Here is a 27,179-nt window from a genome sequence, read left to right as displayed (position 1 = left end):
GAGCATGCCAGCTTAAGCACAGCTAATCATGGAGATTACATGCCCCAAACGTGCTCCAGCCTGGTCTGCACAGGAGGTGGTGGATCTCATCGCTGTGTGGGGAGAAGTCTGTGCAGGCAGAGTTCTGATCCAGCAGAAGAAACGCTGACATCTATGTAAAGATCGCTCATGGAATGGGGGAGAAGGGCTACATGAGGGACACACAGCAGTGCCGTGTGAAAATAAAAGAACTTCGCCAAGGGAGGCAAACAGTCGTTCTGGTGCTGAACCCCACACATGCCAGTTCTATAATGAGCTGCATGCGATTCTTCGGGGTGACCCTACCAGTTCCCCCACAAGCAACATGGACACATCACAGGTGTGTGAGTCTAGGGACAACAAGGAGGACAATATGGTGGATGAGGAAGAGGAGAATGGGAGACAGGTGAGCGGTGGGTCCATTCTCCCCAAGATCCAGGAAATATTTTTAACCCTGGAGCCCTGTGGGTTGCAGGACATCATGGTGACGCACCATGATGCTGGGGAAGGCACCTCTGGTGAGTATACAGTTACAATCAAAGTCCAGTTAAACTTTAGCGGGCGCACACATTCAGTGGTATTGCATATTTACTCTGAAGAAAAAGTGAGGTGCTGTGGCTCTTTGCTTACAAGAGGCTGCTCCAGCTACGCAAAGGGTGGCCCCCGGAAGTGACTGTTTGTGTGGACTGGGCTAGCCCGGGAATCATCCATGGATATCTCTAGGACACTTTCATGGAGGTACTCTGCAATCCTTTGCAGAAGATTTCTGGGCAGGGCAGTCTTATTTCTTCCACCACAGTAGGACGCTTCCCCATGCAACTCCTGAATTAATTCTGCTGGCATCATTGTGGTACACAGCATAGCAGCATAAAGACTGGGTACATACCCAGACGCTTGCAGCATCTCCTTCCTTTCCGCCTCTGTTACCCTCAGGAGACAGTTAGCACATAGGGTCACCTAGGGGAAACGGTTGAAGTTCTCAGTAAAAGTGCTCTTACAAGGGGTAAAAAAGAGCATGTAGACCTCCTCCCCCAACCCAGATGCCAAATCGCCAAACCACATGGCCGCTAATGTGCCTTTACTGTTCTCGGCATGGATTGACAAGTAGTTTAAGTGGCTGATAGAGGATTGGGGCCCACATGTGAGATTCTGCAATTTGAGAGTGAAAATGCCCCCCACCCCCTGTTTGTATACAGCTTCCCGTGGTGCTACGGGGAAAGGCCATTGTTTGACTAGCTACCTCTGCTTCCGACATGAGCCTGCCATAAACTTCATTAAAAGTGCGGTCACCCGTGACTTGGGGGGCTATTCACCATGGCTGGAACAGCAAAACGCACAGTTATGGATTTTGATTGTTATGGCTTGCACCTAGTGTAATAAAAGTGGGTTTGTTTGTTTTTTTTAATGAAAACAGCTATGCTATGGAAACATTTTATGCATGTACAATGGCTCCTTTCTTTTTTCCCATGACTGACCCCCAGCTGGAAATGTGTCCTTTGGCATGTCATCAACACCTGAAAGCAGACTTTCGCTGATTAGAAGAAGGTGAAAGAGAACACGGGAGGACATGTTCACCGGGATAATGAACACCTCCGGGACAGCTGAGACAGAGCTGAGAGCGTGGAGGATTTAACTATCTGAGAAGTTAGACGTGAACATGAAGAGCAGGAAAGCTTCCAGTGAGCAAGAGTGTGCGGTGCAGGATGAGATGCTTTGGATTATGAGGGACCAATCAGACATGTTGAGGCATCTGGTTGAACTACAGGAACAGAAGCAGGAGGGTACAGTCCCTCTGCAGACTCTGGTGGACAGCCAGCCAATATCGCCTGGCACAGACTCACCCTCCGCCAAGCGTTCCATTAATCATGGGAGAAAAGTCCATTATCCCTTTCACTTACCTCAGGAGGAGGGTACAAGGAACAGAAGGTGCTCGTTCACAGATCTTTAATGGTCTAGAATGCAGTGTTATGTTAAACAGCTAAAAATTTTACTCCTGTTCCAACTTTACAACCCCTTTTCCCCAAGGCTAACTTTTTTTTCTGTTTTCCATCTTTACTTATGTTTGTTAAATAAAGTAAATGGATTTGAGAAATACATGTTCTTTATTGAGTAGAAGGAGTGGATGGGGGGTTGGCTTTGCAGGGACAGTGATGCAAGGCAGATGAAGGTTTGGGAAAGCACAGTGCAGACAAGCAGCTCACATTACTGTGCCTCATTATTGAAACGGATTTTCAAAGCCTCGTGGATACGCAGCACCCCTTGCTGTGCTCTTCTTATTGGTGTGTGGCTCTTCAAAAATGGCTGCCATGCAATCTGCCTCAACTGTCCACCCCTGCGGAAAATTTCCCCTCCTTTTTCCCCCACAGATATTATGGAGCACACAAAAGGCAGCTATAACCATGGGGATGTTCTCTTCACTAAGGTCCAACCTGGTTAGTAAACTTCTCTAGTGCCCTTTTAAACGACCAAAGGCACATTCAACCTCCATTCTGCACTTGCTGAGCCTATAGCTGAACTGTTTCTTACTGCTGTCCAGACAGCCGGTGTATGACTTCATGAGCCATGGGAGAAAGGGGTAGGCTGGCTCCCCCAGGATAACTATAGGCATCTCAGTGTCGGTTTATATACTCTCTGGCAAGGTGGTCTGGTTCCAAGATGGGAATATGCATGCCATCTATCGCCCCATTGCAATTAGGGAACCCCATCACGGCAAAACCATCCACTATGTCCTGCACATTTCCCAGACTCACTACCCTTCGTAGCAGAAGTCGATTAATAGTCCTGCACACGTGGAACACAGCAGCTCCCACGGTTGATTTTACCTACTCCAAATTGTTTCTGCACTGACCGGTAACTGTCTGGCATTGCAAGCTTCCAAACAGCAATCGCCACTTGCTTCTCCACTGTCAGAGCAGCTCTCCTTTTTGTGTTGCTGAACTGCAGGGCAGGGGAAAGCTCTGCACAAAGTTCCTGGAAGGTGGTCTTCTGCATTTGAAAGTTCGGCAGCCACTGCTCGTCGTCCCATACCTGCAAAACGATGCATTTCCACCAGTCGGTGCTTGTTTCACGGGACCAGAAACAGTGCTCAACAGAGTGTAGCTGCTCTGTGACTGCCAGCACCAACTGTGAATTTTTTTTTATTTTATTTTTTTAAAAATTTTCAGTGGCTTGCAGCAGGGCTGCTTGCAGGACATCGCGATGTTCCGCGTGGCGGACCCTACTTCAGCTCTGGAAATACTGCAGGCAGAGGCGTGAGGTTTTTGAGATGCTCCCAGCAAGAGTGCACAACTAAGCAGGCTCCATGCTTCTGGGGTTATGGCTTACGCGTGGCAGTTTTAAGGTGTGAAAACCGCTGGGTTGTTTGCCATTGATATGAGGGAGGGAGGACGGTGCATCATGGGATGCCGATGCACTGTTCCCATTCTCCCGTGCAACATTTTGGTCCCATGAGGCATTGCACAAAATTCCCAAAACACACTGTTGCAAGTTGCACTTTGGGATAGCTCCCCACAGTGCACTGCTTTGTGCATCGATGTAGGCGCTGCTAGTGAGGGCGCACTCCATCGGGACAATGAGCATGGTGTGGCCACACACAATTGACTTAATTCGGAGGCTTGAGGTTGAATTAGACAAAGTGACTTAAATTTTGTAGCGTAGACAAGCCCTAAGTTGAGTGAAGACTTGAATGAGTTCTTCACTTGTCAGCTGGCTCCTCAACTTTGGTCCCTTTGTAGGGAAAGGGATCCTTAAGCCACAGACAGAACTTTTTACTAAACAGCCTCCTTCGGATCCAAAATACGAAACTTATGAGCCTAAGCTTCTTGTTAGGAGAAATGCTTTATTTAATGACTAAGTAGTCATCATGAACTGGGTAGTTCAGTGGTGCTTGCCCAATTCTCATGTCTTTGTATAAATGGAACATTGCTGTGGTCTGAGTTTCAGCATTGTTGACAGAAATGGGAATCTCAGCTGCAGTGATTAAAAGCATACTTTTGGGCTTGACTATCTTCTGATCACATTTTAGAAATTTCCAAGAGAAGCTATGATGGGGATTTTGTTCTTTTTGATCATGTTTATTTTATGAGGTAATATTCTGGCATTAACATTTGTGCCAGTAGATTACATGCCAACTTATTCTGGTTCACTATATTAAAAAGAAATGGACAGGAGGAAGAAAAACTTGTTCTTGTATCATTTGTATCTTAATTAAAGCCCTACCACATTCTCTACCAGACATTGAAAACTTTAAGTCCAGTTTAAAGAAAAGCCCAGACATAAGAACCATTGTGCTTTCATTATGAGCATACTTTCTGTGTCTTGTGATTTTAATTTGTGAGAGTTGACAATATTGCTATTGGCTGGACTTGTTCTAAACAAAATCTTTTACCGTGATTTAGATGTTGTTACTGCCTAATATGTGTTCATTTTTTGACAGAAACTGAGAAGAATTGTGCAGGAGGATGTCAGGGGAGTATACTCCGATAACTGCTTTAAATAACTTTATTGACTTAACTTTTCTTGGCAGATACCATCACATTTTGCAAGTTCTAAATTTGAAAAATAAAACAAAACAAAACACTGATCAGCTAACCCTCATATATATTTAATGAATGATGTGTAGTTGTATAATGACTCCAGACATCTGCATAACACTGAATTTTTTTCAATGACTTTAGAACCTTTCTTAGGGCTTATACCCAGGCACATCCAGGAAAATTCATCCAGATAATTAAAGGTGTGATTTTAAAGTGGATTAGTTAAACTTCATTAAATCTCTTTGTGGGCGCTGTTATTCAGAATTAAAGTGGCCTTAATTCAATTTAGTTTAGTTAACTTCCAAACTGAATTAAGGCCATTGCAAGTTTTGAATGAAGAGGTTCTTGCAGGATTTTAATTTGGTTTAACTAGTCCACTTCATATTCACAATTTTAGCTAATTCAAATTAATTTTTCCTGGATGTCCCTGTGTAGACAAGCCATTAGTTAAACACTCTGTCTCTATTCAGTTATGTCCCTGCACATCTCTCCGCCTATCTGCCTATTTCTCTATCTCTGCCTAGTCTAAAGGCAGGTCTACACTAGGAACTTACATCTGTATAGCTACATCTCTCAGGGTATGAAAAATCCACACCCCTGAGAAACATACTAACCTAACTCCAGGATAGATAGCGGTAGAAGAATTCTTCTGTTGACCTAGCTACTGCCTCTTGGGGAGGTGGGTTACCTATGCCATCGGTGTAGGTAGTGTCTAAACTGAAGTGCTGTTGCAGTGCAGCTGCAGCATTAAAGTGTAGACATTGAGTATTTATACCACTCTGTCACTGCAGTATCTGAACACTTGTAAGGTATATTTCCTGTGCAGAATCTCTCGCTTATCTGGATAAACATCAGGGCCTCTGTTCCATTCTGATAAATGGATCATGTGATTGTTTCATGTCATCAACATCGTTTTGTTATGAATGTCATGCTGCCCTGCCTGTTGTCAGAGGAATGGTAAGTGCAGCCTGTTTAGCCCCCAAATGTACATACCTAGAAGTATGGTGCATCTTTCGCAGCATCTTTGGAGAGGACGACTATCATTTTTTCGTTCTCCAGTGATGCCGAAGGGAACCTGCTAACAGTGAGTGGAATATTTCATGTAAACCTTCCAATTGTTTTCAGTGTGCAAATTGCAAAAGCTGGATTACAGTGAAATCTCTGCTAATTGTGATGACTTAGGGGAGAGAAATTGTTAAGAACTGAGTTCTGTTTAATTATTTTTTAGGTTGCTGCATGCTCAAATATTTGCATTAAAATTATTAGCCTCTTAAAAACCTCTGTATATGCATTGGCTAGTGGTTTGAACAGAGCAAAGAGACCTGGATCCTGTTATTGGTTTTCCAGCTGACTTGTTGTGTGGCCTTGGGCAAGTTGCTTAACCTCTTCGTGCTCCAGTTTCACATCTGTAAAAAGGGAATAACGATACCTCCTCATCTTTGTGACGTACTTTGAGAGCTTAATATTAAAAGTGCGAAGTGGTACATTTTAAAATGTTATATCTATGAAAGGCACCCGCCAGGAATGGGATGAGGTTTATTTTACTTTAAGGAAGGTATGTTTTAGTGTCCCAACTAGTTGACAATTGCTTCTTGAAAGGTAACTACAGATTCGTAGGACCTAAGAATGTAACAAAACGAGACAATGAGCCTTCCTTGTGCTGCTCATAATGGCCCTTTTTGCCTATATACCACAATACTACATGAGGGTTGCCTGGCTATGATACAGAGCAGAACACATTCGCTGTATAGGCAGCTAAATAGTGGATTAAAATAGGTGGTAATTAATAGTTGGAATTTTTTGGGACATAAATTATACATTTTGTCTCATGGGTGTAGAGATTTTGTTCCCCTGGTGCTGGCATCTTTGTTGATTAATGATGCAGACTGGCTAACAGCCACTGGCACAGTTTACTTCTTTCCCTCCGCCCTTCTGTGTTCCTGTTTTTCCTTTGAGACCCTTGATTTGTTTTTGTAAACTGTTTTGAAACCTAGTTCCTGATCTGTTCTTTACACTCAACATAGCATGTAACTTTTTTTTTTAAGTATTGCCAATGGTAGAAGCAATTAAGATTCAGATTTGCACAGCAAAAATGTTCTGGAGTCGCCCTGACAGATTGTGTAGAAATGTAGGGAGTCTATCAGGGGAATACTGTACAATCTAGTAACAACAAAGAATGAATTCATTAACCTGAAAGCTGTAGGTAGGCATCTTTTCTTACTTTGGCTTTCCCGGCTTCAAGCACTCACTGGAGCGGAGACTAGCGCAGGGGCTTGGGGACGCTCTTGGCAGACACTCAGGGAGGACGTTTATAATTTATTTTTTCCACAGGGGACACCTATGAACCCTAAAGCCCTCCACATAGCCAGCATAGTGTTGTGTGTGAAAGATATTTCAATGTATCTAAACTGAGCTGCACAAAAATCCACAGTAAATGGTGTGTACATTTGTTTGAGGGCATAAATGAAGAATGGTGCATTGACCGTAATTTTGTATTTCTAGACTTCTTATCTTTCTTTTATTTAACACAGTTATTATATACTAGGTCTTTTCTATAAATATTTAGCTGGGTCATTGAGAATGAGCAGAAGTATCAATTTACATTTGCAGTGTAATTCAAAAGGGGGTAAATGTGTCTAAAATGTATTTCATGTAGGCCCCAGTCCAGCAAACAAGCCTATAAACTTTGATGGGATATATTTGACATTAAGAACGTGTTTAAATGCTTTGCTGGATCAGACTCAGACTGAATTTTAAATGTGCTATTGTGACTTTTAAATATGTAGTTCTTAGAGCCTGGTATGGACATTTCGAGGTCTCTTCTTTCTACACATGCATTACTCCTGTTACTGTCAGTGGGAATTGTGCGTGTAAAATAATTAAAATACATAGCCCTGAGTAGTGGTGTTTAACCTTCAAAGCAGTTTACAAATATTGACAACTGAATTCTCACAATAGCCGTTTCATGTCACGAGCTAGCCTTTCTGTTTTACAGATAGGGCAACTGAGTCAGGTAGATTAAATGACTTGTCCAAGTCCACAGATCGTGTTTGAGCTGGAGTGAGCATGCAGGATATCCTGGTTCCCTATCCTTGTGCTCATACCTATCCCTAGACTATAGACTATCCCTAGTTTATTTAAATTGCTTGTGTATGTCAACATTATTTGAAATCTTGATCACTGACTTTCTTCAGTAACAGTTTTCCTTTTGAACGTAGTTAGCCAAGATATGCTGCAGAAACTGAACATTCTGTATCCTAATGTATGTGTGTTTGGCTGGTACAGACACTTAAAATATTCCATATATGGTCAATTGTAAAATATAGTTCAACTAATCATCCATTCTGGAGTCTCAGAAGATTCAAATGCGTGGAACAGACGAGCATGTGGATATTTGGGACTAATTGGATTAATGCTAACCCATGAAAATGATTGTGAACACTTGCCAGGGGAATGCTTTTTAGAGCATGTCTCTCCTGTGTTTAGGAATGTTATGTGTGGAAAACTTCCATTGAATTAAGTAATTCTATCAAGATCATCAGCAATTGGTTTCTGGATTCTTGCAGTGAGGTTTGCTTTAGCTTATATGCTCTTCCTCCCCCCCCCCCCCCCCCCTTTTAGACAAATAGGCATAACCTGAAAGCATTCCAACAAATACAAAGTTCAGTCTGTTATTTACAGGAACTCTTCCTTGATTCTTAATAAGCAAGTCCCTAAAGAGGATCTAACCATGTACTTGGCAATCTAATTGAAATGTATTTCGACAAACCTTTGCTTAGAATGACGATTGATTAAACCGCAAGACATAGCAGTCAGCATAGTGGAGCTGGGTAATACAAGTCCTTGAAAGTAAGAGCCAAAGCCTCCTGTGTATCCAAGGATGCATTAATTTTACTGAATACACAGCCTGGCTAGCTTTAGTGCCATTTGAACACAGACACTTTGCTAAACTCAAAGGGTTAGTGGTACTTTAAGGTTATTTTTTTAAATGGTTACTGTGTTAAACAGTAATAAATCAAATTTTACTGAAACTTTTGGGGGCAAATTATCCTGATTTATACCCTGTAAAAGTCATGGCAGAAATTGACCAGTTTTCTTGTTTACGGTTTCCAATATATTTTTATGCTTCATGACTGAATATCTGTGTTCTGATGTATTTTTCTATAATGCATCCTTCCCAGTGCTTTTAGCATGCACTTTTTATTAAAAAAACCTTTCCAGTTCCAGTGTTTGTATTTCATAACTTATTTCCCCACTCTAGTTATGAATGACAATTTCAGTGAGATACTGCTCCCCTCCTCCCCCCTTCCAGTTTTCCAGCTTTAAGAGGCATAAGGAGATCAAGTGACTAGCCTGAGGACACACATGGAGGTAATGACTGTGACTGGATTCTTCCTTGTTCCCTGCTCTTTGTTCTAACCTCTAAATCATACATATGTAGTCTACTTAAATGCTCTAGTTTAGAAAGTTTATCTTGTATGCAGGAGTTTCAATATCTACAGTGAGAGCCAGAATACACCTTAATTAAAAAAAATCCTTGGAAGTTATCGGTTGGCAGTTGCTATAGAAACACTGAAGAGGTGTCCTTGAGTCAAACAGTGTCATCTTATTTCTGTTGCGTCTCCCTTTATTTCACCACTCTCCTTTTACTCCCCATAGAGCATTAGTAATTTTTTAAAAGTAACATCAGTTTACACATAAGCGAGTTCATAGTTTTTGCAGGTTGTTTTTAGTAACGTAAAGAAGTTAGGCCAAGGATGCCCATACTTTGGGATTCTGAGGGGCTTACTGGTGGACTTGCCAGATCCTGAGGACTACATCATATGTGTGTGTCTCTTCCTGTTGTTGTTCATCTTAAATTAGGACTTGATTCTATAAACATGGTGGCAGGTCATGATCTTTTGGCCTCAGTCAGCAATAGTGGTCAACGAGGCACATTCTTCCCCCAGCTTTATCTTCACAGGTCACCCTGGCTTATGGATGACCTGGGGAAAATGACGTGATAGGGAAGACAGATGCACTGGTGGTGAAAGTCTCATGCCAAAGCTGATAGTTTGCATCATTCAGACTTTTTGAATTCTCATGCTGTGGTAGTGCCGGAGGCAAAGAAATGTTTGTCTCCATCATAGCATCTGTGAAGTCTGTCGGTGGATCTGTTCCTGGTGGTGGATAGCTTGGCTAATCTGGGTTGTCTGCACCTGGTTGCCAATGTGAGTCTCTTCTGTTGTAAGGTTTCAGAGTAGCAGCTGTGTCAGTCTGTATCTGCAAAAATAAAAGGAGGACTTGTGGCACCTTAGAGACTAACAAATTTATTTGAGCATAAGCTTTCGTGAGCTACAGCTTACTTCATCAGATGCATTCAGTAGAAAGGTAGTGCAGGTTAGTTTTGGGGGTGAAATGGATCAGATTTAGACTGAACTATGTCCATGGAGGCAGGGTTTCCCCTGCTTGAGTTTCAGCCAAGGTCGCTTAGAGTTTGTGGATGTGTTGGAAGAACTTCATGCCATATCCTGTGCTTAGGATCCTTGTGCTTCCTGGGTGGCAAAGCTCAGTGCAGAAGTACTGGGTCATACAACTGATCATCAGCCAGAAAGGGCAATGATACAAAACACAGAATATAGCATGAAGTTCTCCCAACACATCCAGAGCCTCTGTGAGCTAGTGCCCGGGACACTTTGGACACAGGTGGCTTTAAGTAATCACTGGAAGTACTGAGCCTTGTAGTTATGCTGATCTATATAGTTACTTACAGCTTCAAAAAAGAATAAATTTTTGTAATGCTTTTTAGATTGTCCCTTGCACTATAGAGGAGATCTAAGATGGCTTTAAATTTTCTAATTGTTTAACATTTTTAAAAACAAACCCTCAAGGTTGTTTCATTTTTCTTTCTGTGAATGAGCTGAGTCTGATCTGGGAATTCTATTTATTTATTTTATATACAGATCTTCAGATGGATGTTACTTTCCAGGACAAGAATTTTTGGTCATTTTACTTTCACAGGTTTAGTATGAGTTTACAGATAGTGCTTTTATAAGGATTTTTATTTTGTCATGTTTTACATTTTGTCAGCAAGATGTTGTCTCTATGCATTATAATCCTGAATGCCTTTGAAAAACTAATCCTAGATACTGATTGAAAGTTGGAGATATTCAGTGTCTGCAAATGTGTGGGGTTGTTTTTACATTTTAAATAAGTTTGTGAATAATGTTAATTTAATATTGTGGATATTGTAGCACTTTGTCTTATTATGTATTTTCAATTCCATGTAAACTATGTAATCTATGTATTTCATTTAATGTGTAAAAGAAAAAAAATTATGTATAGTCTGTTGTGAAATAAAATATATTAACTTGTTTTTTTATAATCTGAACAAATATAGATGTGCACAAAAGCCTCTCAACCAAAATCTGATTTCAGAAAGTTTTGAACAAAGTATTAATCTATTGGATTTTATCTACAGTAGAGACAGAAATGGCCTTGCCACACACTAACTAAAACATTAAAGGTATTCATAGGATAGGTAGGGTTTTTCTTTGACTTAATGGATCCAGTGCTGCTCCTGTTGTCGTCTTTCTGGATATGTGTTTGGTTTGAGCTCTGGTATCTTGGGGGGGGGGGGAAATCAATGGCTGAAGTCATAGCCTTGGAACTCTGCCCCACTACTCACTACTACCTCCTGAAATATTGTTGAGCATCATGACTAATTGACATCAATGGCCTGCTTTCCTCTCTTTGGTATGCCCATGTTGGGGCTGTTGTGCATGAGAGATGCTTCCCTTGCTCTGTTATTGCAGTGCTTCCTTCCCCAGCTTATCAAGTGGAGTGGATGGAACCTAGGGTCCTCTGTGTAACAGACGATTGATTATGGGTGAGAAGTAAGACACTACACAACCCGTTCAAACTTACTTAGGTGGTGGCGATTCCCACTAGAAGGATTAATGCAGTGTTTACAGTCTCACTTTGTGGTGGAAAGAGTTTGCCCTTGTTTCAATTAGACATTTACAAATCCCTCCCCACCACCTCATTCAAATTCAGTTGATAGTTCTTTTCCTACCTAGCCACTTGCAGCTCTTGCCACATGCTATACAACGCTAAAACTAGGAGCAAGAAGCTTAATGGTAGTTGCTGAGCTGCATGTGCTCAATAAGTCAAATGCAGCTCAATTCATTTAACCGGAATTTACCAAAAAACCCACACCCCATGCACAACCAGCCCAACAAGCACCGCTCACGTCTGTGGTGAGAGCTGGACGGTTTCAGACCCAAAGGTGAAAGTTAGAGCCTTTGTCAATGAAAGGCAGTTGGGGAGGGAGGGAGGAAACTGTTTTTGTTTGAATAGAAGTAATCTTAACTATTTTTCTCCCTGAGGCAAGCACCATAAATAAAACATGCCTCCTAAGCATTCATCAGGCTGCCCAGTCTGGAAAATGCCAATGTTCTGATTTAAAGGCTAAGCAGCTGTGGGAGTAAGGCCAGTTGCAGACTGTAAGGGGAGCAGGGATGCCATTTCTGATGGTTTTGGAAAGAGAAAAATGTGAGCTTTGCTCCTGCAGAGAGGTCAAATTCTGAGTGTGGGTCTCTTCCCTCATTCATACACTATGTAACACATGTAGAATAGCATCAGAGGGGTAGCCGTGTTAGTCTGGATCTGTAAAAGCAGCAGAGTCCTGTGGCACCTAATAGACTAACGGACGTATTGGAGCATAAGCTTTTGTGGGTGAATACCCACTTTATCGGCTGCGTGTAGAATAGTGAGAGGTAGGTCTCTTGACGTTATCACATTACAAGTCAGACACAAGCCTGGGGTCACCTCAGTATTATCGCAGCAACAGGCTGTTCATGATGCAGCAGCCAGGATCATCCTTTCCCACTTCCCTGACCATGTCTTTTCTTACTTGAATCTGCAGTGGCTTTTTTCTCCCGTCTGCATGAGTCAAGCTTCTCCTTGTCTACATTCATTTTCTCCATCTGCCCTCCCTTATCTGTGACACCCACTTCTGCTTTCTTTCATGTGATCCTTGGAGAAATTTCCCATTAATGTTCATAAAGCAGCCCTCCTTTCCTTAGTTCAGCAATCCTTTTTTAAAAACAAAAAACAAAAAAAATCAAATGTGTTTCCTGAAGTGTAACAGCAGTTCTCAGAACATGGTCTTCTGGGGTCTTTCATGCTGGCCTGCAGAATGAAACATTTTGAGAATCATACATTGTGGTACTGGATTGGTGGGAGAGGGACGTGGCCTATGATGGGATCTTTCTCTTATAAAATGGCCAGCAGTGTGAAAAATGGTAATACCCTTTCAATAGCTGTTTGTTCATTCTGTACTGTATTTCACCCACTTGTGATTTTAGACTGTAAGCTCTTGGGATAAAGACTGGTTATTTGCTTGGCACAGTCCATCCAAACTGCAGTGCAGCATACCCTTCTGCAGCTGTTGGAGTAAGTTACTTATGTCAAAAATGAATATTCTTTTAATGAAAGTAATCATTTATAGGCGTGTGTGAGAGACAGAGAGAAAATTTGGTACTAGTGAAAAGTGTGATGGCTTTGGAGACTGAAGCACATTTATTCAAAGAACAGATACCAAACTGGCAGCCTTTACCTGGAGCAATCACTATTAAATGTTGGATGAGGGAAGTAATTTTGTCTCCAGGGTCTGTTCATGTCTGGTGAGATGGTCAGCAAGGAGGCTGATTAGCCCCAGCTATGTGCATGGCTTTCATAAGGGGGACACCTTGTCCAATAGGAAAGAGAGAAAACTTAATGTATGTTAAAGAAACAAATCTGGCATCAATTGAAGCTACTACTTTCCTGATTTTTTTTTTCTCATCACTTACTTGGTTTTGCAGATAGTTGAAAAGTAGAGAGAGCAGGAACTCAGCATTGTTGGTTATATTGTCAAGATTCTGATATCAGTGTGGGCTTTAATTTTGGCTTCTTTGTGGAGCAACAGAACATGTATTTTTACCATCCATTCCATTAGCTAAATTTCACTTAATATTGTAAAATATTATTTGAGTGGTTTTCTTTCATAAGCTCTGCAAGGCTTAAATCTATTAGCAGTTGTCATGTTTTATATCCTTTTGTCTTCTACAGTTTTATACAGTAGAACCTCTGAGTTACGAACACCAGAGTTACAAACTGACCAGTTAACCACATGCATCATTTGGAACTGGAAATATGCAATCAGGCAGCAGCAGAGACACCTCCCCCCCACTCCCACCCCGAAAAAAAGCAAATACAGTACAGCACTGTGTTAAACAAACTACAAAAGAAGAGAGAGCACCATTTTTCTTCTCCATAGTAAAGTTTAAAAACTGTATTAAGTTGATGTTCAGTTTTAAACTTTTAAAAGACCAACTATGTTTTGTTCAGAATTATGAACATTTCAGAGTTATGAGCAACCTCCATTCCTGATGTGTTTACTGGTGACCCCTTTCACCTAGACAGCCTCTGAGTGTGACACCCCCCCTTCATAAATTAAAAACATGTTTTTACGTATTTAACACCATTATAAATGCTGGAGGTAAAGCGGGGTTTGGGGTGGAGGCTATCAGCTCACAAACCCCCCCCAATAGACTCCTGAACCCCTGTACTATACACTTCTGAACCCCTGTACTATACACTCCTTAACTGGTGGGCTTATGCTTTTAATAGTTTAAATTACTTTAACTATGCTGCCTGACTATACTGTAGAAAATAACCCTAAGTTCAAATTGCACATGAACATTCTTTAGAATTACAATAACAATCTTACAGACTGTTACAGCCCTTTATTTCTGTCCTGGTATAGCATATGCAGCAGAAACAGTAGTGACTGACCTCAGACTTGAAAAGCGCTGTAATAACGCGCTCACTCTGGTAAATTGGATATTTGTGATGTGAGCATTTATGTCCACACATTGCAGCTCGGAAACAGTCAGCAACCATGAGGCTTTGTCAATGGAAGGGTCAATATTCCGCATGATCTGCTTGGTAACAGTGCTAAACACATCCTCTTTTATAGCCCCGATGAGCTATTGTGGCAGTCCTCTTCGTTAGCTCATTTGCCAACATTCCTTATTTTAAGGGCTATTACAGATCTAAATGAAACTGTCTCCATATCTGGCACATCAATGAAATGTCTCAGGGATTGTTGGCGCTCTTAGGAGGGGACAGATGCATCACACTATGGTGACATACATTGTGATACAGCAATTCTTTGGGGCACCTGGAAACCACCCTGTGCCCCCTGAAGGAGTAAGACTTGAGTAATAGCCTCATCCTTGACAACACCACGCCCATCACAATCGGACTCTAGGCCAGCCGTTCTCAAACTGCTGCAGGACCCTCACGTGGATGGCAACCATGGGGTCACCAGGGCTAGCATTGCATGCTTGGGAGCTGGGGCTGAAACCTGAGCTCCACTCCCACCCGGGGCAGCGGGTCTCAGGCTCCAGTCCCCTCTGCCCCCACCCGGGCTCATGTCGTAATGGTGTTGGCCAAAGGAGGTCATGGTGCCACCACTGACCTAGGCAGCCCCGGACCCGGCTGGCTGCAACTTGCCAGTGACAGGGCTCTGCAAGCAGGGCCAGTCCTGAAGGTCCAAAATGTGTGGGGGGGAGGGCTTAACCCTCCCCCCAGCTAGGGACAGGGCCTGCTACCCCGATTGCCTCCCCCCCATTCCCTCTCCCTCAGCCACTGCCCCAGGTGCTCCGCCCACTCTCCTTAGCCTCGGGCCCCGCCCCGCCGGAGCTACCCGGAAGTGACGGCGCCGCCGCACGCACGCGCACGCGCGCTGACGCAGCGGCAGGGGCTCTGCCGAGCTGGCCTGAGCTGAGGCGCGTCGCGTTCGCAGGCGGCGCAGTTGGAGGGGCCGGAGCGGGGCTGAGACGCAGGTGGGGCGGCCCCCCCCCCCCGCGGCGGGAGCCGGGTGCCTCCTCCCGGCCGGGGCGAGCGTGGCGGCGCGGGGCCTTGCCAGCCCCCGGGGCGGGGGGGAGCGGGGGCGTCGGGGGGCGTCAGGGCAGCGCTGAGCCGGTCCTGACCCAGTTACCGGGGGGGGCGGGTTCTCATCCCCCGACCCCGTAGGGCGGCCCCTTCTTTTCCCCCTTCCCCTCCCCCGCCGCGAACACGGGTGTTTCCCCAGGGCCGTGTCAGGAGCTCGCCCTGATCCCCCCCCTGGCGAGCCCCTCCTAGCCCGGCCCGGAGCGGGGTCAGGCAGGCGGGAGGGAAAGGCCGTAGACCTAGGGGTGGGGTGGGGTGGGGCTGTGCTAGGAGTCCCTGGGGTAAAGGGCCCCCAGGGGCTGCCCGCTCCAGCCCCACCCCCCGCGCAGAGAGGCTGCGCTCTGAGCCGGTGAGCGTAGGACAGTGGTTCTCAAACTTTTGAACTTTGGTGACCCCTTTCACATACCAAGTCTCTGAGTGCGACCCCCACCCCCCCCTTATAAATGAAAAACACTTTAAAATATGTGTAACGCCATTATAAATGCCGGAGGCAAAGCGGGGTTTGGGGTGGAGGCTGACAGCTGGCGACCGCCCCCATGTAATATCCTCGCGATCCCCTGAGGGATCCTGACACCCAGTTTGAGAACTGCTGATATGAGAGGAGGGATGGGGTTGTGGTTAAGGCACTAGACTGGGGCTCGGCAGCCCTGGTTTCAATTCCCAGTTCTGCTGCAGACTTTCTGTGTGTGATCTTTGGCAGATCTCTGCCCAAATCTTGTGTCTCTGTGCCTTGGTTCCCCATCTGTGAAAGGGAAAAACTTCCTTTTTTCTATGCTTTGTCCATGTAGACTGTAATCTCTCTGGGATAGGAACTGTGTCTTACTGTGTATGGTGCCTAGCACACTGGGGCCTCTATCTTAGTTGACCTCTAGGTTATATGATAATATAAATAATAATTTATGACAATACTGGTGAAACATAGTTTGATCTTTCTGGTTGACTGCTGTTCAGTTCAAACATATTTTATTGGCGCAGCAGGCTATACTAGTCCTGTCAAAACATCAGGGAAACCAAGGTTTGTGTGTCATGGGTGTATATCAAGCTTCTGCCTAGAGCAGACTTCACAGACATTTGGAGACGTTGTGGCAGTGGGGAAAGGCTCCAGCAGCTCCCTGTTGTGGGGAAAGGCTCTGGCAGAGAAGCAGCAGCGGGAAGAGACTCCAGCATTCCTCTGCTGCTGAGCGTTTCCCCACTGTCTCCCCCTTGCCAGAGCTTTTCGCTGACACTTGTAGCTCCACACCACAGCGCGGATGCAACTTCTCACTGCTGCATGTAGTTACGCATACCCTACACATGTTGCTGCAGGTGGCATGCAGTGTAGCCATAGCCTTTATGTTATTGCTGTCCATTTCTGTTTTTTGACGGGCTGCTCTATAATGAGGTGCTGTGCCTTTTTTTCTTTTTTAGAATATCTTGTACTTCTTATGGACGGACTGGTTTATAGGGAAACATAGAAACTGCATGGAATAACCTTCAGGTGATTTTTTTTTCTCTTGTGTTAACTCTGGCGGGGTGGGAGAAATAAACTTGTTTCACTCATTGCACACTTCAGGCTATTTCTTCATGCTGACTTCCCAAGAGCATCCTGGAAAATTTGTCTACTGTCTCTTCTACTTTTGGTTAACAAATAATGCAGCTTAATCATTCAAATAGCAATTGGTCCAGCCTTGAAAATGTATTTTGAATGCTTACTAGCCCAAACAGTCTACTCACGTGTCCATTTCTATGATAGCCATTTTAATATAGTTCCCTGGGTATCAAAGGTTTATTATTTTTGTTTGTAACTTACACATGCATTTAGTGTTCATAGAAACTATAGAATGACAGCTCTGGAAACAGAAGTTATCTGTTTAAATACAGGCCAAGTACAATTTGGGGCAGCTCCAGTAAAAGTTTATACAAACAGTACTGCAGGTACTTCAATCCTGACCTTCAGGAGAGCACTTCTAGGGTTGAAAGAGTAGTGCAGTCTTAATGGCTAGTTCACTCCATTGCCAAATACTTAGTGGCAATGCCAGTGAAGTTACCAGTAGTTGTTGTGGCTTTTACAATGTAAACATGTGTGACCATTGGAAGCAAGACTTGAACCATTACTGATCTGGACCAAAACTGAACTGGTGATCTCAATGTGAAAGGCTCTGTATCCCCGTGACCATTCCCCTGAGTTTTTGTTTAGCGGTCAGGTATTTTAAAAAGACATACAATGTTAGCATGGATTGTGACACTTTTTTGGTTAGCTCACTCATTTGAAAGCAAAGTTTGGAAGGGGTAAATAGCATAATTAAAATGGCATATTAACAATATAAATTGGTTATGTAATATATTTTTCAAGCTAATCATTTTTCATCGACATGTCTTATTTTAATTCCGTACTGAGTGCTCCTGGACAGCAAGACATTTTGACCCATTGTATAAGGGAAAACAAGGTAAACTTGGATATTCTGAACCCAGCTAAGGAGTCCTGATTAAGTTTCCACGGAGAGCTAATGCTTAGATGATGGCAGTTGTTAGAGGTCAGAGAAATTGAGATTGTACTACGTCATATTCAAATGCTTTCAAGCATAGGTATAGTAGTATAATTTGAGAAAGTTAAAAATTCTGTATTAGGGACAGTGGGTAGGTTGGAAAGTTTACAGTGGTGTTTGATCAATAAAATAATACTACTAAGCATGATCTTTTGGTGGTTTGGGAGATTTTGTAAGGTATTTATTGAGTCTTGAATCTTAACGTTATACATAGCTAGGAATGTGTATGGAGTTTAAAAACAACTAATTGGTGGATTCCTACAAACATTTGTTTCCGGTTAGTTCATAAAATATTTATTCAGTGATAAGTGAATAAAACTGTGCAAAGCAAAAATGTTTTTTTCCATGTCTCTGTGTGTAAAGTGCTTGTCATGCAACGTGTGATAGTATCTTAATTAAAATGGCTGTTGTTCTGATAAAAAAGCATAGCTGAACTGGAATAGCTCATTTTCCTTTACTAGAGAGCTATATTGCAGTCCACATAAGGAGCTTTCCCTTAAGACTATCCAGTTCAGTGTATAGCATGGCTCCCATATTAATTTATTTTACGTGTCTTTCTGTGGCTCTTGTCACCATTGTATCTAAGCATTTCACAGTACTACTTCTGTAAAATCAGGAGTAGTAATATTCCTGTTTTACACAAAACTGAGGCACAGAGATTAAGTGACTTGACCAAAGTAACACAAAAAGACTGAGTCCTAGTCCAATACCTTTGCCATAAGACCATCTCTGAGAGGTGCTTCTTGCTGCAAGCACATTACATCAGAACTTTGGGGTCTGTGCTGGCTTCTTGTTGGCTTTCAGATTGAGTTTAAAGTGTTGATGTTGATCTACAAAACCCTGACGGCTGGTTTACACTGGGAACTTACATTGCCACAGCCACATCTCTTCAGGATGTGAAAAATCCACCCCCCCCGAGCGATATAGCTATGCCGACCTCACCCCTGGTGTAGACAGCAGGAGGTCGACAGAACAATTTTTCTATAGACCTAGCTACTTCCTCTTGGGGAGGTGGATTACCTATGCTGATGAGAGAACCTCTGTCATCAGTGTTGCTAGTGTCTACACTGAAGTGCTGCAGTGTTACTTCTGCAACATTTGAAGTGTAGACCTAGTTTAAGTGGTCTGGGTATCTCACTCCCTGAGACATCACTTCTGTCCACGTGTTACCGCATCGGTTCCACTAAAAGGGAATCCAAGCTTGTGGCCCTATGGCTTAAAAGAAAATGGTACCCTCAAGGAAGGTTACTTGACTGTAGGAAGCAAGTCCTCCAACTAATATCTGTAAAAACTTGAAATTGTTGACCACCTGGGCATGCTGTAAATCCCATCATTAGTATTTTGTGGAGTGGAAGTGGGGAAAGAGGACTGGGAAGAGATGTGATGGCTAGATCAGGAGGGTTTTTTTGTAGAATGATATGATGGAGCAGATATTTCTATTTAGGATTTTTATCCTGTGTGTGTGTGTGTTTTACATTGTGCAAAAGGAAAACTCAAGTTATGGTTGGGTGCTTATTTTAAATTTATTTCAATTTGTATTACAATCTAGTCTGTAAGTCTTCCTTAGCTTCCCCTTTCTCTTGCTGCCATTTGTCATAAACTCCTGTTATGCTTAGTCTCTCTGTATATCATTGATGTACTTCTTGTGACCAAACAAGTCCTCCGACTGTAACATATAGTCACGCTTGTGATACTGACAACACTTCAGTCAGGTGCAAGTTTACACTAAGAATTGGATATCAGATGTCAGCTCCTTAAAACTGCTTCTCTCTGCCTTCAAGCAGGCAAGCAACATAATGATCTAGCATTTTGATAATGTATATGTGGAATAGAATAACTGATACTTCAAAAAGCTTACTTTCCATCTGGATTTTTGGATCAAAATTTATTTAAAAATGCATATTTAATGTGATACTGAATTACTTGTTTCCTTTCTTCTCAATCATAGCAGGAAGCAATTTTCAGGTATATATTGCATGGGATTTTATTTGCCTCCTTTTCTGTATGAGGCACACAGGGTCAAGATATAGACACCTGGGTGTGATCTGTTAATTCACAATGTTCATTGCCCTCTGTGATGGATAAAATATTATCATTAAAGATGGTAACTGAGTAAGATCTGAGATTCCATAATAAGATATACAGACAGTGGGCATGTGGACAAATTAAATTGTGGTTTTAGTTTGCACTGTCAGCACTGCTGAGGGTGGTGCTTTACTTGCATATAACTTTTTAAATTACTTTTTTAGAGTTGGAACAAATAGTGAATTATGTTCACTAAGATTTATAAAACTTGTGAAGCCTGGTGACCAGGACATTGGATTCCAAAAATGCTAAACAATGGATGTAACTTCCTTTGCCAAATATTGTTACGAAATCTTATTGTGATGTTTCATTTCCATGTTGTTACCAATATTCTGACCTGGCATTGTTGCTTTAAAGTAGTGTTTGAGCAGTCATTTGAATTCTGAATAAAAGATAAAACAATTTTACTAAAATCTTTTGACTCTCTTCCTAATGAACATATATTTAATAGGCTATAGTAAATATGCAAGAAAATAAACTTGTATCTAATTTCTTAATATTTTTAGTGTGAATTGGTTGCTGATTAAGTTTTGGGGATTAAGTGCTGGTTCTGAACAAAGTGGTTACTGTATGATTGGGTTGATGTTAGCTTGTTTTGAAGTTATTTGTTTTCACAGAATCATGGATGGAAAATATTTACGTCATCTTGTCCCTCCCTTTTCTATGGGGGAAACTGGTTCCTAGTTTATTACAAGTACGTACTAATTATATGCCTAAATGATTATTGTAGAGTAGTGTGTGAATCATGAATATTTAAGCACTTACATGACTTATAAGAAATGTATGTGCCATGCAATTCAGTGATTGCTGTTCTGAATTGAATAAATATTTGAATAGTGATTGAAAATAGAATGGTTAGTTACTTCAGTCTCATAAAGACTTGTGGCATTTAATTAAAAGAAAATTACTTGAGGTTCGTAATCACTCTTCTGAAGACGCTACTGGTAATAATGACATTACTGTTTCACTCAGGCGCAGCCAAAGAAATGCTTGCTTTCTAATGGACGCCTTTCTCCTTTTTGAAAATTTCCGTTTTCGTTGCCTTTGCTCTGTTTGGGAATGGGTTCATGTGGGAGCGTGTCGTTGTTGCCTCACATACAGTGTTTTTTCCCCCTCCGAAGTTATCCACCATCACAGTTGTACTGGTACAGCTGTACTCACGTGAGTGTTAGTGTGAATCTGCTGCTGGCAGATACCGCTGTGTCATTTAGATCTGCTCTGGGCAGGTTGGACAACTCGATGGCTAAAATCCAGAGATGCCATTCTATATTAGACTGGACTTCGGAAGAAGTCTTTACTTTGCAGTAAAGACACCGTGGTCCATCTCGTAGATTTGTACATGATTGTGCCTGGTCTATGCTAGAAAATTAGGTCTGCTTAACTACGTTGCTCAGGGGTGTGAAAAATCTATACCTCTGAGCAGCCTAGATAAACCAACCTAAACTCCAGGGTAGCCAGTACTAGGTCCACAGAAGAATTCTTCAATTGACCTAGCTACTGCCTCTCCTATGCTGATGGAGAATCCTTCCCAGTGGCTATGCTGAAGCGCTACACAGCTGCAACACTGTAGCATTTCAAGTGTAATCAAGCCCCAGGTGTTGAAAGTGTGCTGTGAACTAGAGGTGAGCCCTACCTGAAAGCTTTCTAATATGATGTGGAATCAATCGGTCATTCCTCCGCTAATAAGATTTAAAGCTTCAGCTGATATCTTGGCAAAATGTATACAGTCTTCCTCACCTTCCCCTTCTCATCCTGCTCTGAGGTTTAATGCTTAGCACCCAGAACATGACAATCGGGCAGTCTTGATGTTTGTTTTTGCTTCAAGAGTTCAAAAAACTTCCTTTGAAACATTTTTTGACCAGTTCTAATTAAAAGAATTAATAATGCCCACCATGAAATTCATTCCAAAGCATGAATAATGCCATAGAGGTTAGACTTAAAATAATAATAATAATAATAATCTGGATCTTGGGCAGATCAGTCTGATAGAAAGAGCAGTCTGGATTGTCACGAAGGAATGTGGTGGAATTCAGGAATACTTCTGAGTCTCTTTGCTTGTTTCTGGAGATAGAGGATAAAAGCTGGAAGGGAGGGATTCAGGAGTCAAATGATAACCATGTTGGGTCACATGGCATTTTACTGCTGTTGGTCATAAATTATAAATGCTGGCATACGCTTAGTGTGCCTAATTTAATATGAAAGTGGATGACTTACCTTTTCCTACTAGCCTGTTTGGGTTTTTTGGACTTTCATACATATTTAAAAAAAGGAAACATTTGTTTGAACCTGTGTAACTGAAATATCATTGTTGACATTTACTGCAGTCCTACAAAGTCACTTCTTTAACCTTCACAAAGTGCAGTTATTGCTTATGTTAAGGAACCATTTTTCGTGTGTTGTAGTAATTACATCATTGACTTGTACAGATGCTATCCCAGAAGTCCAGGCGCTCATAATATATGTTAATTTCTGCTTAACTCTGCCAGATTTCTGGGTTAGTTTTTGTTCTGCTGTGCAAAGATGACCCTAAACAGAATTTACATACTGTTGTATATTATAGGAATGTCATCAGTTTCATTGGCTGTGAGGATGAATTTATTTGCCTATTCTGCTTCTTGGGAGGAAAAGGCTAGGAGAGGTGGCAGAAAATGTGACTGAAGTACTGTATGACTTTTACATGATAAATTCTAGACCTAGTATGGATGTGTTAGTTAACAAATAACAGTTTTCCCTGAAGTCACAATTTTGCCTTCAGTCCTTGTAAACACTGATGTATTCTGCAATTTATTTTGATTACATAGCTGAAAAGGACGCCATTACATAATCTTAGTCTTTTATGTGCACACTAAATAAATTATGCGTGATAAATGCTATTTTGATGATGAAGGTGCCCTTTCTTTACACTATATTAAGGCTGAGGTCACAGCATTATTTTTTGTAGTCGTTCTGGTAATTTTAGTAGCTCTATCATGGGTTTGGTGCTGTGTGTTTGTAGATATTTTGCAATCTGTGTTCCCTATGAAAACTGATAAAATATAGCCTCTTGTTCCTCTTGAAAGAGCTTTATTCTTAGCACAAGATGTACAATTTCCCAGGAGAAGGATCACTGCTATTTCTGTGCCTGTTGTACAGGACTGACAAATATGGCTTCGGGGATTTATACACATGTGATTGGGGGAGGGGCCCTTTTTGGATTTAAGGCTGGCCTTGTATGTTATGTAACTGACTTAGAAATAAAGCTGTTTGCTGTGGTGTTGTAGCCTTGTTGGTCCCAGGATATGAGAGAGACAAGCTGGGTGAGGTAATATCTTTTATTAGACTAAGTCAGTGGTTCTCAGACTTTTGTACTGGTGACCCCTTTCACATACCAAGCCTCTGAGTGTGAGCCCCCTTATCAGTGAAAAACACTTTTTAATATATTTAATACCATTATAAATGCTGGAGGCAAAGCGGGGTTTGGGGTGGAAGTTGACAGCTTGCAACCCCCCATATAATAACCTCGTGACCCCCTGAGGGGCCCTGACCCCCCGGTTGGAGAACCTTGGACCAACTTCTGTTGGTGAAAGAGACAAGTTTTTGAGCTTACGCAGAGCTATTCTTCAGGTCTGGAAAGGTTTTCAGTGTCACAGCTAAATACAGAAAAGGAGGACTTGTGGCACCTTAGAGACTAACAAATTCAGTAGAGCATACGCTTTCATGAGCTACAGCTCACTACAGAGGTGGAAGAGATAAGGAGTGAACACGCTGCAGGAAACCATTCAAGATGAAGTGGGCAGTTAACACTTCTACAGTCATAGAACAAGGAGGGTTAGTGGATTATACGTTGTAATGAGCCATAAATCCAGTGGGTTGTTAAGTCCATAATTTTTAGTATCTAGTAGAATGAAGTTAAGTTCCAGGTTCATCTTTCAAAAGTATTGTGCAGGTTTCAGTTGGGGGTGAGGAATAAGAGGTCAGGAATAAGAATGATCCTTTTGTGAAAAGTGCTTACCTGTGGTTGATGTGATTGGTTTTTTTGGTCTTTTATAATTTTTCTGTATGAGTTCTTCCACTTTGTCTCTCTAGAAATAAAGATAGTGTATAAATTCAAGCATATGAAGTTTGTTTTACAAGGTGCATTCTTATTATTATCCTCACGATTGTATTGTGAAGCAGTGTTCATCTGAGGGTTGCATGTTCAGTTTCATTAAGATTTTAATGGAAGATGTTTGTGGAGATAGGTTTAAGATGCGTAAACTGATCACCGTAGACTTTCTTTAAAAGAAAGTAAGACAAGAAAATCATGTCGTCCTTCTGGTTGCACTTCCTATTTTACTGTGAGCTAGGTAGCCTCGTATCTCTGTTGCTGATCAGTTCGGTTTGACATACAAATAACTTAACTGTCCAAAAGTTGGCTAGTTTCTAAGACCAATATTTTCAAGAGTCCACTAAGTTTGGACATCCAACCTGAGACACTTCAGAGTCTGAAGGCAGGGGTGGGCAAACTTTTTGGCCCCGAGGGCCACATTGGGGTTGTGAAACTGTATGGAGGGTCGGGTAGGGAAGGCTGTGCCTCCCCAAACAGCCTGGCCTCTTTCCCCTCCCACTTCCTGCCCCCCTCAGAACCCCCAACCCATACAACGCTCCTTGTCCCCTGACCACCCCCTCCCGGGACCCCACCCCCTATCCAACCCCCTCCCTGTCCCCTGACTGCCCCAACCCCTATCCACACCCACGCCCCCAGACAGGCACCCCTGGGACTTCCACGCCTATCCAACCCCCCCGTCTCCTGACTGCCCTGAGCCCTAGCCCCTAACTGCCCCCCGGGACCCCACCCCCTATTCAACCCTCCCTGATCCTTGACTCCCCTGCCCCCAGACAGGGCCCCCCCACCCCCTTCCGGGACTCCCACGCCTATCCAATGCCCTCTGTCCGTCCTTTGCCCCTTATCCAACCCCGCCCTTACCATGCTGCTCAGAGCAACAAAGCCCTGTTGCCTTACCAGAGCCAACCACGCCACTGCTGTGCTGCCCGGCAGGAGCGGCGAGCCAGACCACTAGCGTCACCTCGCGCTGAAGCTGCAGGGGAGAGGGGACAGCTGGGGAGGGGCCAGGGGCTAGCCTCCCCGGCGGGGAGCTCACAGGCCTGGCAGGATGGTCCCACGAGCCTTAGTTTGCCCACCTCTGAGCAAAGGGGTGGGCACAGAAATATGCTATAATGCACCATAACACTGCCCCTTTCCTCATCTTTATACTCCCAGGTAAATCCATTCACCTCCCCCTTGTGCTCTGGCACCTGTTTGTCACATCTCTCAACTGTATTGTGTATGGAAGTTCGGAAGGGAGTGGATTCAGCCTATGACTGAGTCACAGAGGAGGCCTCCTTTCTGGAGTGTGCCCAAACTATTCCTATCTTCCTCCTAGAGGGAAATGCAAGAAAAGGAAACCATAAGTTTATCTACAAAAACAAAATAAACAAAATAATGCACAAATATAAACTGCATAACTGAGCTATCACTATTGTCTGTAGTACATAAACTTGTACAGATTACTATACTCCTGAGAACAGGTCATTATTGGGATTACATAGTCAAATCCCTTTGTTTTGTTTTTCAAGATTTCCATTTTAAAATTTTAGTTCCAATCCTCCAGTGTGCTTCTATGATAGGGTCTTTTCTTTGTATTTAAATGAATGTACTACACACAAGCAATAGTTGTCTGGAGCCTACATCTGGAGGAACTTGACTTAATTAGTTTGTTGAACAGACTTAATTCAGAAGTTTATTTTAATTGCATTATTTTGTTCCTTTTTTGTAGATAAACTTATGGTTTCCTTTTCTTGCATTTCCCTCTAGGAGGAAGATAGGAATAGTTTGGGCATACTCCAGAAAGGAGTTGTTTTGGTCCTTCCCCCCGGTCTAGAACTTCTTCCTTTAATGGATTCATTCAGCTACTTCAAATCTAAGTTGCTGAGTTTTTACATTGAAAAGAATCTGTTTTTTTTTGTTCTGATGTACAGAAGAGTATTTGCAGCACACTAAAAAAATCTTCTTGGCCCTAGTATCTGGCTTTTCTCTTTTCTTTTTAAAGCAGTTAAAGGTCTGTTTCGATATAGGGAGCCAGATTTGTCTGTATCTCTGAACTTAGAGTTGCAGAAAGCTGTGGTAGGGTCTGCACCACTTGGATATAAAGGCAAGCCCTTTCATAAAGCAAGAAATGATGCAAGCTCATAAGTGGTTTGAGGGTTTTGTGTCTGTGGGCACTTTCAATTTGCGTCCCTTATTTCCCCAAATTCCTCCTTCATTGTGTCTCTCAAGCACCATCCTGCTCTTTTTAGCCAAAGAAATTTAAATATCTAGATGTAGTCAATGGACAATACTGAAATATTATTCTTGTTACAGTATGGAATGTAGGTGATTGTGTGTGTGTCGGGGAGGTAATAATTTGAGATGACAGTTGAAAAATATATGGCTTATTTCCTATAATGGTTAAGACAGTCTTATAGAATGGATATAGAATTCATGTTGTTAGAATATTCTATGTAAAATCTCTTCCTTAAAGCTCCCAATAACTTACAAAATTGGCATATTTTTCTTCAAGCTGATCCTTCCATTGACAGTCAGCTCAGCATTGATGGAAGCAATTGAAGTGTACATTGTCACTTTCAAATAAATCTGTTGCTGATGCTGTGTGAAAAGCCTGTGGCTCTTAAGAAGTTAATATGCGGCTCCTTGTCTAGGCACCAACTCTGGGGCTGAAGCTACAGGTGCCACCTTTCCAGTGTGACGGGGGTGCTCACTGCTCAAACCCTGGCTCTGCCACAGGCCCTGCCCCCACTCCACCCCTTCCTGCCCCCTCCTCGGAGCCTGCAGTGCCCTCACTCCCCCCCCCCATTGCATGCCAGAAACAGCTGATTGGGAGGGAGGGGGAGGTATTGATTGGTGGGGCTGAAGTAGTTTGGTTTCTCTTCTGCATCAGGTCTCTTAAAATCTCTTACCTAAGTCATTGGGAAATGTCGAACATTGTCATAGTTTCTAAAAAAATAGTCTATTATATAC

General features: G+C 42.5%; 2 protein-coding genes across 15 annotated transcripts in view; both read left to right on the top strand.

Annotated features, from left to right (window-relative positions):
• The window catches only part of KCTD7 (potassium channel tetramerization domain containing 7), a 29,368-nt gene extending 18,451 nt beyond the window's left edge, over positions 1–10,917 (top strand). For 8 of the 11 annotated variants that reach the window (XR_012665305.1, XM_048824357.2, XM_048824360.2 and 5 more), the window contains one exon: positions 1,500–10,917. Coding sequence is in view for 9 of the 11 variants with exons in the window: in XM_048824357.2 (XP_048680314.1) it covers positions 1,500–1,536 (37 nt within the window). In the remaining 2 variants the exon portion in view is untranslated. The remainder of the gene's footprint in view (positions 1–1,499) is intronic. The other 3 variants (XR_007353195.2, XM_048824362.2, XM_048824361.2) reach the window with 3 other exon arrangements.
• Positions 10,918–15,290: 4,373 nt separating this feature from the next.
• Positions 15,291–27,179, top strand: part of RABGEF1 (RAB guanine nucleotide exchange factor 1) — a 33,157-nt gene continuing 21,268 nt past the window's right edge. Inside the window, exons 1-2 of one of the 4 annotated variants that reach the window (XM_048824347.2) lie at positions 15,291–15,427; positions 16,941–17,010. Coding sequence is in view for 2 of the 4 variants with exons in the window: in XM_048824344.2 (XP_048680301.1) it covers positions 20,769–20,837 (69 nt within the window). In the remaining 2 variants the exon portion in view is untranslated. Of the gene's footprint in view, positions 15,428–16,940; positions 17,011–20,765; positions 20,838–27,179 lie in introns of those variants that run through there. The other 3 variants (XM_048824348.2, XM_048824344.2, XM_048824346.2) reach the window with 3 other exon arrangements.

The sequence above is a fragment of the Caretta caretta genome, chromosome 17 (assembly GCF_965140235.1).
Source record: "Caretta caretta isolate rCarCar2 chromosome 17, rCarCar1.hap1, whole genome shotgun sequence".
In the NCBI taxonomy this organism is placed as follows: Eukaryota; Metazoa; Chordata; order Testudines; family Cheloniidae; genus Caretta; species Caretta caretta.
This window is presented reverse-complemented; position numbering and strand designations above follow the sequence as displayed.